The 12932-nt window shown below is 45.7% G+C and overlaps 1 protein-coding gene across 1 annotated transcript in view; it reads left to right on the top strand.

The window, feature by feature from the left end:
• The window catches only part of LOC120019713 (discoidin, CUB and LCCL domain-containing protein 1-like), a 42218-nt gene that overhangs the window by 15409 nt on the left and 13877 nt on the right, over positions 1-12932 (top strand). Inside the window, exons 6-12 of the mRNA XM_038963117.1 lie at positions 994-1127; positions 2973-3013; positions 5801-6007; positions 9433-9554; positions 9784-9931; positions 10257-10361; positions 10447-10525. Of these exons, the coding sequence (XP_038819045.1) occupies positions 994-1127; positions 2973-3013; positions 5801-6007; positions 9433-9554; positions 9784-9931; positions 10257-10361; positions 10447-10525 (836 nt within the window). The remainder of the gene's footprint in view (positions 1-993; positions 1128-2972; positions 3014-5800; positions 6008-9432; positions 9555-9783; positions 9932-10256; positions 10362-10446; positions 10526-12932) is intronic.

The raw sequence follows: 12932 nt of genomic DNA, 5'->3' as shown, positions 1-12932 counted from the left end.
GGAAAGGGAGGAAATTGCTGCAGGCTGAAATGAGCCGAAACGGATTTTAGCACAGAGCTTTCACCTTGTCCCCATGTTAAAGTTAGTTAGTATATATATTTATTTTAACATTTAAATAACAATATGTTTTCAGTAATTCATTAATGTGTTTGAGTGCTTGTTTCAATTGATCCTTGATGGACATTTTTAAAGCGCTCCAGTGATTGCCATGTTAATTGTCATGAATTGTAAATCATCAATCCTCTCTTTTTGGAGAAAATGTCTGTTTTATACTCTTATCTCTGAGGTCATTCCTACCTGTCCCAGTCCTTCATTTCAGCAGCAGGGTGGGTCATTCACTGAGAGGTAGGCAGCTAGCTATTCCAGGGCTATGTTCTGTGACAAGGTACTGCTTTTCTAAGTAACTCACCACCGAGAAATATGTTTGACATTCCTCCTATAGCTACAATTACCGTCATTGTCGCCCCTGAGTGCAATCACAATGTGCCTTTTTTCCATGCTTAAGTTAAGTGTGGCGTGATTGATAATGCATGGACCTTAAATAAGATTAGAGTCGACTGTGGCTCCATGTCATGAGATTGCCTCTTTCATTTGTGTTGAGATGCCTGTGCTCCCATTGCTGACACAGGTGAATGATGGGGAGCGGCATTGCGTACATGCCATCTATCATGGGGCGGGGCCAGTCCCCGTAAAGGGGAACTTCAGATGGAGGGATGGTGCATTGTAATGAACAAAGATGCACTGATGGAAGCCGTAGTGCAAGCTTTTTCACTTAGGGTGTCCATGTTTAAATTTGTATGTTTCGTGGCCTACACTGTCTTGATGAAATGGTTTTTGCCATACGTAGTATTTCTGTGTGGTAGTGGTTTTTGGCTAGCTCACGGTCAGACTTTCATTACCAGTGTGCGAAGTTTCACTCTTCTCCCAGCCTCACTGCGTTTAGTCGTGGTTATCTGTGCTGACTGTCTGTGTCATATATCTCTCTGCTTTCAGACATCTGTGCTGTGTAAGGCTGCGGTCCATGCCGGGGTTATCCTGGATGAGTTAGGAGGCTGGGTATCCGTGGAGACCCAAAAAGGCCTGAGTCACTACCCCGCCACCAGAGCCAATGGGATCCAGTCCAAAGAGTGAGTACTGCGGAATGACATGCCATGATTAAGAGTGTAGGCAGTACGACAGCAGTAGATCTGAATGTCAGGCATCATATGTTGCCCTTAACAGCACTAAAGGCTACTACTAAGGCTGCGCTTTAGATAGGCAGCCCAATTCTGATCTCTGAAAAAGATCGGATGTGAAAAGATCTGATGTGATTGGTCAAAAATGATCAGAATTGGGCTGCCTGTGTAAATGCAGCCTAAGCAGAGGTACCAATTAGCGTCCAAAAACATTACCTACTGGCTTAGGATAGCTCGTAAGATTCTGAAAGAAGTGGTTGCATGATGGGACACCATGTTCTCTGTCATCTCTGCTATGAGTGTTAAATAAATGGCACCAGCTGACCTTGGATAGTTTACCTCAGTCAAAACAGGATTCATCAGGTAGGGCTAGCGGGCTAGCATTCCTGCACTGTTTCAGCGATAAGATTAGCCAGCTCCTCGCTAATGTCAGAGACACTCAGTCTGGCCTATGGCATTCACAGAGATGTATGGTGGAGGTCTGATGTGGCCGAGGAGAGAATAATATTGGCCATCACTCAAGCTGTCCGTAATATATTCAGTGGGGGACAGGTTTCTGTCATTTAGAAGTAATGCATGCAAAGATTACCTGAAAAGTCATGGATATCACAAATAGGCTTCAGAGCCCTAAGGCCTATAGCTATGTGAATGCATTAAAGCTATATTGGCAATTCAAATGGAGACATTTTGAAATGTGTGTGTTAGGTTTTCATGAACCGTTGAACGCTGCTCATCAAGCAATCACTTTCTTAATGCTTCGTTGGATTCACTGGCTAACATGCACTGCTGAAATGAATATACACCTCCTTATAGACCTTGAGTATTTGTGGATTTCCCTTGAAAAGTGCTATGTCATCAAATCTACATAAAGCACAGAGCTGCTCCGTTGTAAATGTACAACCCCAGCCTAATACAAGGCTAATTCTCCAAATGCTTGGCCTTTGCTAAAAGGGGTGAATACCTGGGTTGTCAGAACCCACTGTTAACTGCAACACTCCAACGGTATTTAAGGTGGTATGAATGAAATGCAGAAAGTGTTGGACGCTGTCAAGCCAAGTTTGACATTTTCCCGTTGGATTGTGCTGGATTTGGACTAGAAATGTGGAAAGAAAACATCGCATTCACTCAAGCCCCATCCCACCTCCAGCAGATGTAAGTCTCTGTCTCTGGAAGAAAATATCAATATCTTGTTTGTAATATGAAATTGGATGATGTCAAATCACGATGGATACCTGTGTGGTGTTCGTACTGTATCCACGTTGTAGCAGGATCAGTTACATTTTGACTGAGATACTTCGATTATTTTGACACTCAGGTGAAGTTTAGGACCAACATTAAAGCGTTTTCTCTTTTTGTAGTTTGACACACCTCTGTAATCGTCCCAAAATATAATTGAGCCACCATATCTGCTTTTTTGAACTGTTCAGAGACATCAGATTCAGGAAGCTGGTGAAAATGACAGAATATTGAGTGATGGCTGAGAAAGATAATTATTCCGACTAGCCCCCTTTAATTCACACCACCCCCGGTGTCTTAATGTGTTCAGGTTAATCCCCCAGTTACAGGCAGCGAGGAGAGAAGAGACTCCACAGAGCGTGTAGGAGGGCAGGGGAAACAAAGCACTGGGTCCTGGGGGAAGGCTGATTTGGGAAGAGAACTGGGTGGGGTGACAATCTGGGGATGCTCCTTTGTGGCCACAATGGGTGTTCCTCCACAATGGCAGGCCCTCAATGTATCATTGTAATGGTTGAAGCTAACAGTCCGCCATTGATGGAAATCTTATTTTTCTTCTTCCAGCGGTTCTTTGTCCGATGCTCTCTTCACGTTCGTCACTAATGGTAAGATTTGTTTTGTTCTCATTCGCTACTGATTTTATGCTCTTAAGTATTTGTATCTCAAACAAAATGTGCTGATTTTATCAGGCAGAAATTTGTCAACGCCTCCCTACAGCTTACTAAATGAAAAATTGTACGCTGGCATTTCGGACAATTTGCTGATAGGTGTTGAAAAAGGACATAATTCACAGTCAATAAGTGCTAAATGGCAAGGAAAAATGAAAGTTAGCGTAGTCGCATCTTATCTTGGGAAGCATGGGAACCCCTTATCTCCTGTCTGTTTATTTTAATACGGCTGTTTGCAATCTGGCACAGTTTCATCCAGTCAGTCAACTCTGCCTGTGGAGATAGATAGCCAGTGCCTATCTATCTATCTCACAGCAGGCAGGCAGGCCTCCAGGGAACACCCACAAATAATCACATTCACATTTTCCCAGAGACCCTGGACCCACTCTAATTTGCATACCGCCCCAACAGATCCACAGAGGATGCAATCTATATATTTTTTCTCCACATTGCCCTCCCCCACCTGGACAAGAGGAACACCTATGTGAAAATGCTGTTAATTGACTACAGCTCAGCGTTCAAACAGTGCCCTCCAAGCTCATCACTAAGCTAAGGACACTGGGACTGAACACTTCCCTATTCAACTGGATCCTGGACTTTCTGACGGGCTGCCCCCGAGTGTTGAGGGTAGGCAACAACCCATCCGCCACGCTAACCCTCAACACTAGGGCCCCTCAGTGGTGCGTGCTTAGTCCCCTCCTGTACTCCCTGTTCACCCACGACTAAGTGGCTGCGCATGACTCAACACCATCATTACATTTGCTGACGACACGACAGTGGTAGGCCGGATCACCGACGATGATGAGACAGCCTATAGGGAGGGGACCTGGCTGTGTGGTGCCAGGACAACAACCTCTCCCCTCAACATCAGCAAGACAAAGGAGCTGATCGTGGACTACAGGAAACAGGGCTGAGCACGCCCCCATAGGCTGCATCATCGTCATCTTCAAGTTCCTCTGTGTCCACATCGATAAGGATCTATCATGGTCCACACACCAACACAGTCGGGAAGAGGGCATGACAACGCTTCTTCCCCCTTAGGAGGCTGAAAAGATTTGGCATGGGCCCTCAGATCCTCAAAGTTCTACAGCTGCAATATTGAGAGCATCTTGACTGGCTGCATCGCTGCTTGGTATGGCAACTGCTTGGCATCCGGCTGCAAGGCGCTACAGAGGGTAGTGCGTACGACCCAGTACTTCACTGGGGCCAAGCACACTGCCATCCAGGACCTCTATACCAGGCGGAGTCAGAGGACCCTGAACAGCTTCTACCCCCAAGCCATTAGACTGCTAAATAGTTAGTCCGTGTAGCTATTTGGTTAACTATTTAACTATCTGCATCGACCCTTTTTGCACAAACTCTTGACTCCTCACGTATGCTGCTTCTACTATTATCTATTTACTCCTAGTTATATGTACATATCTACCGCAATTACTCGTACCTCTGCACACCGACTCGGTACGGGTACCCTGTGTATATAACCAAGTTATTACCTTGTACCTCTGCACATCGACTCGGTACTGGTACCCAGTGTATATAGCCAAGTTATCGTTACTCATTGTGTATTTATTTTTATTATTATTACTACTTTTCTACTATTTCTCTCTGCATTGCTGGAAAGGGCCTGTCAGCATTTGACTGTTAGTTTACACCTGTTGTTTACGAAGCACGTGACGAATAAGATTTGATTTGAAATAAACCGTTGGTGTTTAGTATAGAGAGCAGAAGTATTAATTCAGACACGTGATGATACAACTGCAGATTGGCTGCATGTATTAGTCATATTTACGCTCAGTAACTGGACAACGGTACCGATTTCTAAGAACTTGTGATGTGAAACATTTCCAATTTAGTTATGTTTCTTGTGGACTATTGGCCTTAATATGTGATCATTCGTTTATTGCCTCGAGGACTGCTCCCTTTAACAAATCAATCTTTGAGTGGAGCGATCTCTCCGATTGACTTAGACAGCATCAATGTTCACATGACACATTGACAAATGTCCTGACACTGACAAATGATGCCATGACATACTTTCCCTAGTCTGGAAGCTTCATGACCTCGTCAACAACGTCGATGTCCTGCACTTTAATCAAGACTAGCTCCTTATTGACTGTCCTCTGTCCACACTCTCATTATGTTGGAATGGTGATGAGTACAGGAGTCATAGCTGCCGTAGGGTCCTAGTGCATAAGGGTTTAGTTTGTTGAAGAGTTGACTGGGCTTTAGTCATAGTTGTTACATAGGGTTTTAGTTAGTTGTGGAGTTGACAGGGCTTTTAGTCAGACTAGGTGCTCCTGTGACTGTTCTGACAGGATGTCTCCCCTCAGAAAGAAGTGGGCTTCAGAAAAGCTGGGCTCAGATTCCCCTAATGCTTCTCCACTGCCTTTGTGCTCTTTTTTTACAACATGTGACTCCAGTTAAGAGTACAGAGGCGGATTTTTAAGACGTGTACATTTTCCTGTTGAGTCAGTGCTCACCACGAGTGGCTGTGTTATTGGTTCCACATGCGTTTTATGTTAGTTAAACGCTAGTGCAAAGTTGAGAAACAATATACAGTCCCCCTCCTTTGAATTTGGTTTTAAACTTCGTCACTTATAATCCATAATAAACCAGAAAAACAAAAACAAGCAGTCATGTTGGAGGGAGACAGAGGAAATGGTGGGAATATTTTCGTTAAGTTTAATGTTATTTACTTTTTCCTCTTCCTTTGTTGTTTTCTAGACTGTAAGAACCAGTCAGTGCTGCGGACTGTGTCTGTGAGTGCCAGTTCATGGTGGCAGAGGGCAGGGGAGATGGGTCATCAGTCTGACTGGGCGCCCAACAGCTCCCAGGCTGACCCAGGATCAGGGAGCCGCTCCTGGGCTGCAGACCAGAACGACAGCCTGCAGTGGCTCCAGCTGGACCTTGGGGAGAAGAAGAGGATCACAGGTGAGATAAGAGTCCTACTCAGGGAAATCTGCTTTCAAACATGACTCATCCAAAACGCCTCTCTAACTCACTCTTAACAATAGAAGATAAGTAGCACTCTGTTTTTTTTCTCAGGGTTTATTCATTTATTTGGATCCCCATATTGGCTCCACACCCTATAGAGCATGTCTTGCTTGCCCAGCATGCCTTTGGGTTACCAGGCGACGCTTAAGTTTTTTTTGTTGTTGGAATTTTGAGATTTGGTTGTAGCCTACTGGTACATATTTCCACCGTTGCCACGCTCTCTGTCCTGATGAATGGCAATCCCTTCTTACTGGGCCTGCTCCGTGCTCAGCATACTGTAACCGTTAACCGTAATGAAGTAGGAGCCCTGGTGTTCTTGGCCAAGTCATAAAGGATCAATGGCAGAGCTTTGCTGTAGAGTTCCTCCCTCCGTGGCATCAATTTAAAAACAGGCCTTCAGTTTTAACTCTCTCCTGCCTGGCTGCCCTAAGGCGCAACACGAACACATCTGTCGGAAAAAGGGGTCTGTCTCGTGATTTAACTCTGGAGGGCTCACCACTGCCAAATTGTGGCACATGTGCACCACACACAAACACACACACACACACACACACACACACACACACACTGCGTTAGAGAATGCCCCTCTGTATTGCTCCTCTACAAACAAGAGTGAGACTTACGAAGGCTGGTTTAAATATAGGACCATGCCGGACACGAGAGTTTATTTTGAGCGTGGTGTATGTAGTCAGTAAGTCACCAGTTAATTTCATGCTGCTTTACAACACATTGGGTTCCAGTCAATAAAGAATGTCTGCTTTGTCTGCCGTTTCCGAAATTCAGATTTAAGGAGAACGTTGTATTGATTGGAATGCGAGCTATTGAAAATGGAAGCACTTTTATAGTAGAATTGTTGTTGTGCAACAATCATAAGATTCTATAGTCTGAGGAATACAACCCTTTCTTTCCTAGACGGTCATGCTTTTCTGATAATCATATTATGGTAGATTGGATTTCTGTTGTCAGAATATGTTCCGGGATTCTTCTGATGGGATTGAGGAGTACACCACATCAGTAACTGGCTTCATCAATAAGTGCATCGACGACGACGTCCCCACAGTGACCGTACGTACATACCCCAACCAGAAGCCATGGATTACAGGCAACGTCCGCACTGAGCTGCCACTTTCAAGGAGCGGGACTCTAACCCGGAAGCCTATATGAATCCCGCTATGCCCTCTGACGAACCATCAAAAAGGCAAAGCGTCAATACAGGACAAAGATCAAATCGTACTGCACCGGCTCCGACGCTCGTCAGATGTGGCTGGGCTTGCAAACTATTACAGACAACAAAGGGAAGCACAGCCACGAGCTGCCCAGTGACACGAACCTACCAGACGAGCTAAATTACTTTTATGCTCGTTTCGAGGCAAGTAACACTGAAACATGCATGAGAGCACCAGCTGTTCCGAACGACTGTGTGATCACGCTCTCCGTAGCCGATGTAAGACCTTTAAACAGGTCACAAGGCCGCAGGGCCAGACGGATTACCAGGACGTGTATTCCGAGCATGCGCTGACCAACAGGCAAGTGTCTTCATTGACATTTTCAACCTGTCCCTGACGGAGTCTGTAATACCAACATGTTTCAAGCAGACCACCATAGTCCAGGTGCCTAAGGTAACCTGCCTAAATGACTACCGACCCGTAGCACTCACGTCTGTAGCCATGAAGTGCTTTTAAAGGCTGGTCATGGCTCACATGAACACCATTATCCCAGAAATCCTAGACCCACTCCAATTTGCATACCACCCCAACAGATCCACAGATGATGCAATCTCTACTGCACTCCACACTGCCCTTTCCCACCTATGTGAGAATGCTATTCATTGACAACAGCTCAGCGTTCAACACCATAGTGCCCTCAAAGCTCATTAATAAGCTAAGGACCCTGGGACTAAACACCTCCCTCTGCAACTGGATCCTGGACTTCCTGACGGGTTGCCCCCAGGTGGTAAAGGTAGGGAACAACCCATCCGCCACGCTGATCCTCAACATGCGGGCCCCTCAGGGGTGCGTGCTCAGTCCCCTCCTGTACTCCATGTTCACTCATGACTGCATGGCCAGGCAAGACTCCAACCCCATCATCAAGTTTGACACAACAGTGGTAGGCCTGATCACCGACAACAATGAGACAGCCTATAGGGAGGTCAGAGACCTGACTGTTTGGTGCCAGGACAACAACCTCTCCCTCAACGTGATCAAGACAAAGGAGATGATTGTGGACTACAGGAAAAGGAGGACCGAGTACGCCCCCATTCTCATCGACGGGGCTGCTCGGCCTCCGACCGCAAGGCACCTCAGAGGCTAGTGCGTACGGCCCAGTACATCACTGGGGCCCAGCTTCCTGCCGTCCACAGGCGGTGTCAGAGGAAGGCCCTAAAAATTGTCAGACTCTAGCCACCCTAGTCATAGACTGTTGTCTCTGCTACCGCACAGCAAGCGGTACCGGTGTGCCAAGTCGAGGTCCAAAAGGTTTCTTAACAGCTTCTATCCCCAAGCCATAAGACTCCTGAACAGCTAATCAAAGGGCTACCCAGACCCCTCTTTTACAATTCTGCTACTCTGTTTATAATCTATGCATTGTCACTTTAACTCTACCTACATGTACATATGACCTCAACTAAACGGTGTCCCCGCACATTGACTCTGTACTGGTACCCCCTGTATATACCCTCACTTGTTATTTAACTGCTGCTGTTTAATTATTTGTTACTTTTATTTTCTACTTATCTTTTTTTTTTACTTAATTTTATTTATTTTCTTAAACAACAATGCTTTAAGAAGTTAAGGGCTTGTAAGTAAGCATTTCACTGTATTCTGTGCATGTGACAAATAAAATTTGATATAACAATTATGAATTGGAAACTCTTACACTCAAAGTACACCAAAAGTACAATTTCAACCATGAGCCAAAAATCCAGTAGTTAATTTCAATACCTTGAGATTCTGTATTGGAATTATGACAGTCATTTCCTATAATGATAGGTGTGCTGCGTCTCCATATAACCCACAATGCCGTGTGTAATGTGGAGTAATGACATGTTGCGGGTCGCCCGTCTGCCGCCATATTGTTCTGGCCCAGTGCCAGGTGCTCATCTGCCACAAAAATGCTCAATCATACTGTCCGGGAGCTGCAAATGACTGTGAAGGTTTCCACGTGGTGGTGCAGTGATTGTTCTGCTCTCTGAGGTGATGTCTCCTGTCCCTGTTCCAGTACATTCCAGGACTGACCAATGGGTGACATCACTGCCCCGGAGACGGAGAGAAAAAATTAAAGGGGGGGGGTGAAACATGCTGAACAATAGAAAGAAAATGCGACATTTTGACTGGAGTTTCATGCGCTCTGTTTTTGTTTTACAGGAATTATCACGACTGGCTCTACAATGTTGAACTATGACTACTATGTGATGAGCTTCGTGATCGATCACAAGGAGAGTCGTCGGTGGAGGACCTACACACAGAACAACAGAACACAATACATGGTGAGCATTCCAAACCCAGTTATCTGATATCTGACTTCCATATTCAATTGCCTGTTATGACTATTGTTCCATAATGAACTGTCTTTATACATTATTGTACAACAACAGACATTCCTATATGCATAATCAATGTCTTCTGTTACCATGAGTCACAAGAATGCTTGCCGGTCCCTCTGACCCTCTCCTCTCTGTCTCTCTCTCCCTTTGTCTCTCCCTTTCTCCCGGTCAGATATTTGAGGGGAACCAGGACAGTCTGCATCAGACCAGGAACACCTTCCACCCTCCAATTATAGCCCGCTATTTGCGCATCATACCTCACACCTGGCACCAGAGGATTGCCATGAGGGTAGAGCTGCTGGGCTGTAACTATGTCAGAGGTACAAATCCTAACCATATCTAACCTGACTACAGCAGAAATATATCAGTCTGGTTGAGTGGGTCTGGCTGCAGGACCAGATGGTGTTATCAGTGAGTCAGTAATTGCGATTGATGACTGCCTTTTAGAGAAGCTTTGGTGAGGAAGATCAGTTCCTGTAGGGAACTGACCTATTGTTTTACAGTACATTTACAATAAAGTGGGGAAGTAGGATAGATCTGTAATTTTGCTGAATGTTATTGGCACACCTGTTGATCGTTCAACGCTCACTCTCTCTCACTCGCTACCACTCCTCTACTCTTCTCCCTTTCCCTCTTTACCCTCAGTGAACATGTCATCCCAGGTCACCCTGGAGACGGTACCCACCAAACCCAAGCCTCCGGTGGGGGACGAGGAGATCACTGAGCCGGTGCCCTCCCAGGCAGACCTAGGTACCCATCTCATTAAAACACTGCTTCCACCAGATGTTTGTTTGTGTAATAGCTGGCTAACATGCTCTCTCCTCTCTATTCACAGTCAAGCTGGCCATCATCATCGTACCCACAGTCTTATCTGTGGTGCTCATTGGGATTTGTCTATTCAAGATGCTGCAGAAGTAAGTGGCTGGTTCATGTCATTTGAATAGATAATGTAATGCTTTTAGAGACTGTAGTGTAAGGTCGTGTAAGAAGAGCTTGCACCTTAATGACTCATAGGTTTCCTGTCCCCATGACAACGTGACTGACGAGCTCAGAGTGGCCTGACCTTATATGGCCCCATAGCAGCGGGTTCTCCCTACCTTGTGCCTACTCTCTAGACTATGTCTGTTAATTAGGTGTGGGAGATGTCGTCTGCCTGCCTGTGTGTCTGTGTCAGTATGGATGTGCCTGAGGAGGAGATCTTTTCAGGAAAAGAAAGAGGGAAGGAGATGGAATAGATTTGAGCGAGGGAGAGATGTATGGGACAATGAGGGTCAGGGAGATTCCTAGAACGGTCCTTTTGAAATGGCTGCCTGTCTGTTGCTCAGCTAACACAACAAGCCTGACCACCAACACAACCACAGTCATTCGTGTCAGTGAGAGAACACTGGAGGAGGATGCACAACACATGTGGATGTATACCATTCATCTTTTTACTGTCAACCTTTGTTGTCTTTTGTTATGTGGAGGTGGAAGATAGAGGGGCTTAAAGGCGTCCTCAAGCTTCCAAGCCAAAATAGTTCGGAGGAGTTTGCACTTATATTCTGATGACATTTTGTGAAATGTTTGTTTGGTCGGCTGTTCGGGCACTTTTTTCTTTGTCTGTGATTGGTCGACAGTAGGGATTATAGGGTCTTCTGAGTGGCACAGCGGTCTAAGGTACCGCAGTGCTAGAGGCATCACTACAGATCCGGGTTCGATCCCGGGCTGTGTCGCAGCCGGCCGCAACCGGGAGACCCATGAGGCGGCGCACAATTGGCCAAGCATCGTCCGGGTTAGGGGAGGGTTTGGCCGGCCGGGATGTCCTTGTCCCATACTGCTCTAGCGACTCCTTGTGGAGGCCGGCGCATGCGTACTGACTTTGGTCCCCAGCTGTACGGTGTTTCCTCTGACACATTGGTGCGGCTGGCTTCCGGGTAAAGCGAGCAGTGTGTCAAGAAGCAGTGTGGCTTGGCGGGGTCGTGTTTCGGAGGACGCGTGGCTTTCAACCTTTGCCTCTCCCAAGTCCGTCCGGGAGTTGAAGTGATGGGACAAGACTGTAACTGCCAATTTGGATATCACAAAATTGGGGAGAAAAAGGGGTAAAAAGTGCATACAAAAAACAAAAACAGTAGGGATTATTCAATAAAGTCTTTGTTGCCATTCAATGAGAGACGACTCGTTTTCATGCAGTTTATTTCATTAAGAAATAATGAACCAAACAACTTGGTTAGATGAAAAATTACGCGACTAAGATCTCTGCGAAAATGTCAAAATGAATGACAGATTTCTTGAGTCTTCGTTCAGACAATATTTTGGGGAATATTCACAGGTGGAAACTTTCCGTGGGAATATATGGGAATTAATGGAAATATATGCAAATGTAATATTAATACCATTTAAATGTAGATGTTTTTTGCATTGGATATATTTACCATATATGGAGACAGAAACAGAAACCTTTTACCTTATCATAAGTAGACGTAATTGCAAATTATTAAAATCCTTCCAATAGAAAAAAATATATTTAGTTACGAATTGAACTTTAATTAAATGAGTTGACTCGTTGTCAGGCTCAAAAAGCCTCAAATATGCCTGGATGGCCACCAGTTTTTCAACCCTAGTATTGGTCAGCCTGTTGTGTGTTTTGGTGTGTGTGTTCCCAAACAAGGACCAATTGTGCTCTGAGGCGGCTGATGTTTGTGGGATTTGGAGGATGATTGAGGCGACAGGGGAAAGAGCCTCAGATCCACAAAGTCCCTTCCACCAGGTGGCTGATGAGATATGTTAGCAAGACTTCCATATTGCATCTCCATCCAAAAGCCCTTGCTTGGAAGTGTACTTTGCCAGACTGCCAAGAACCTTGCCCTCATCCACGCCAAGGTGGCGAGACACGGTAGTGATGACACCATTGGCCTTGTTGATCTCTGCACCAGACAGGATGCTCTTGCCAGCATACTTGTGGTCCAACATGTACGCTGCAGCGTGTATGGGCTTCAGGCAGAAGTCTTCAGCTTTTTGATGTATTTCAGAACTGCAGTGTCCTCTGCTTGGAGCAACAGTGAAGTGGGCAGGGTAGTACGGATCTCTTCTCTTACATCTGCAAGCAGAGTCTGAACATCAGACAGGATGGCATTGTCTCCCTCAATCCGTGCAATGGCTACTGCTATAGGTTTCAGGCTGCTTACCACTCTCTCCCAAAATACATAATCCAGGAGGATCCTCTTGATGTGGCTGCCTATATCAGCAGACTGTGATATGGCCATTTCTTGGAGAGACTCCTTCCCCTCCAGGAGATTGTCAAACATGATGACAACACCACCCCAACGGGTGTTGCTGAGCAGC

This window comes from Salvelinus namaycush, chromosome 24 (genome assembly GCF_016432855.1).
Source record: "Salvelinus namaycush isolate Seneca chromosome 24, SaNama_1.0, whole genome shotgun sequence".
Taxonomy (NCBI): Eukaryota; Metazoa; Chordata; class Actinopteri; order Salmoniformes; family Salmonidae; genus Salvelinus; species Salvelinus namaycush.
This window is presented reverse-complemented; position numbering and strand designations above follow the sequence as displayed.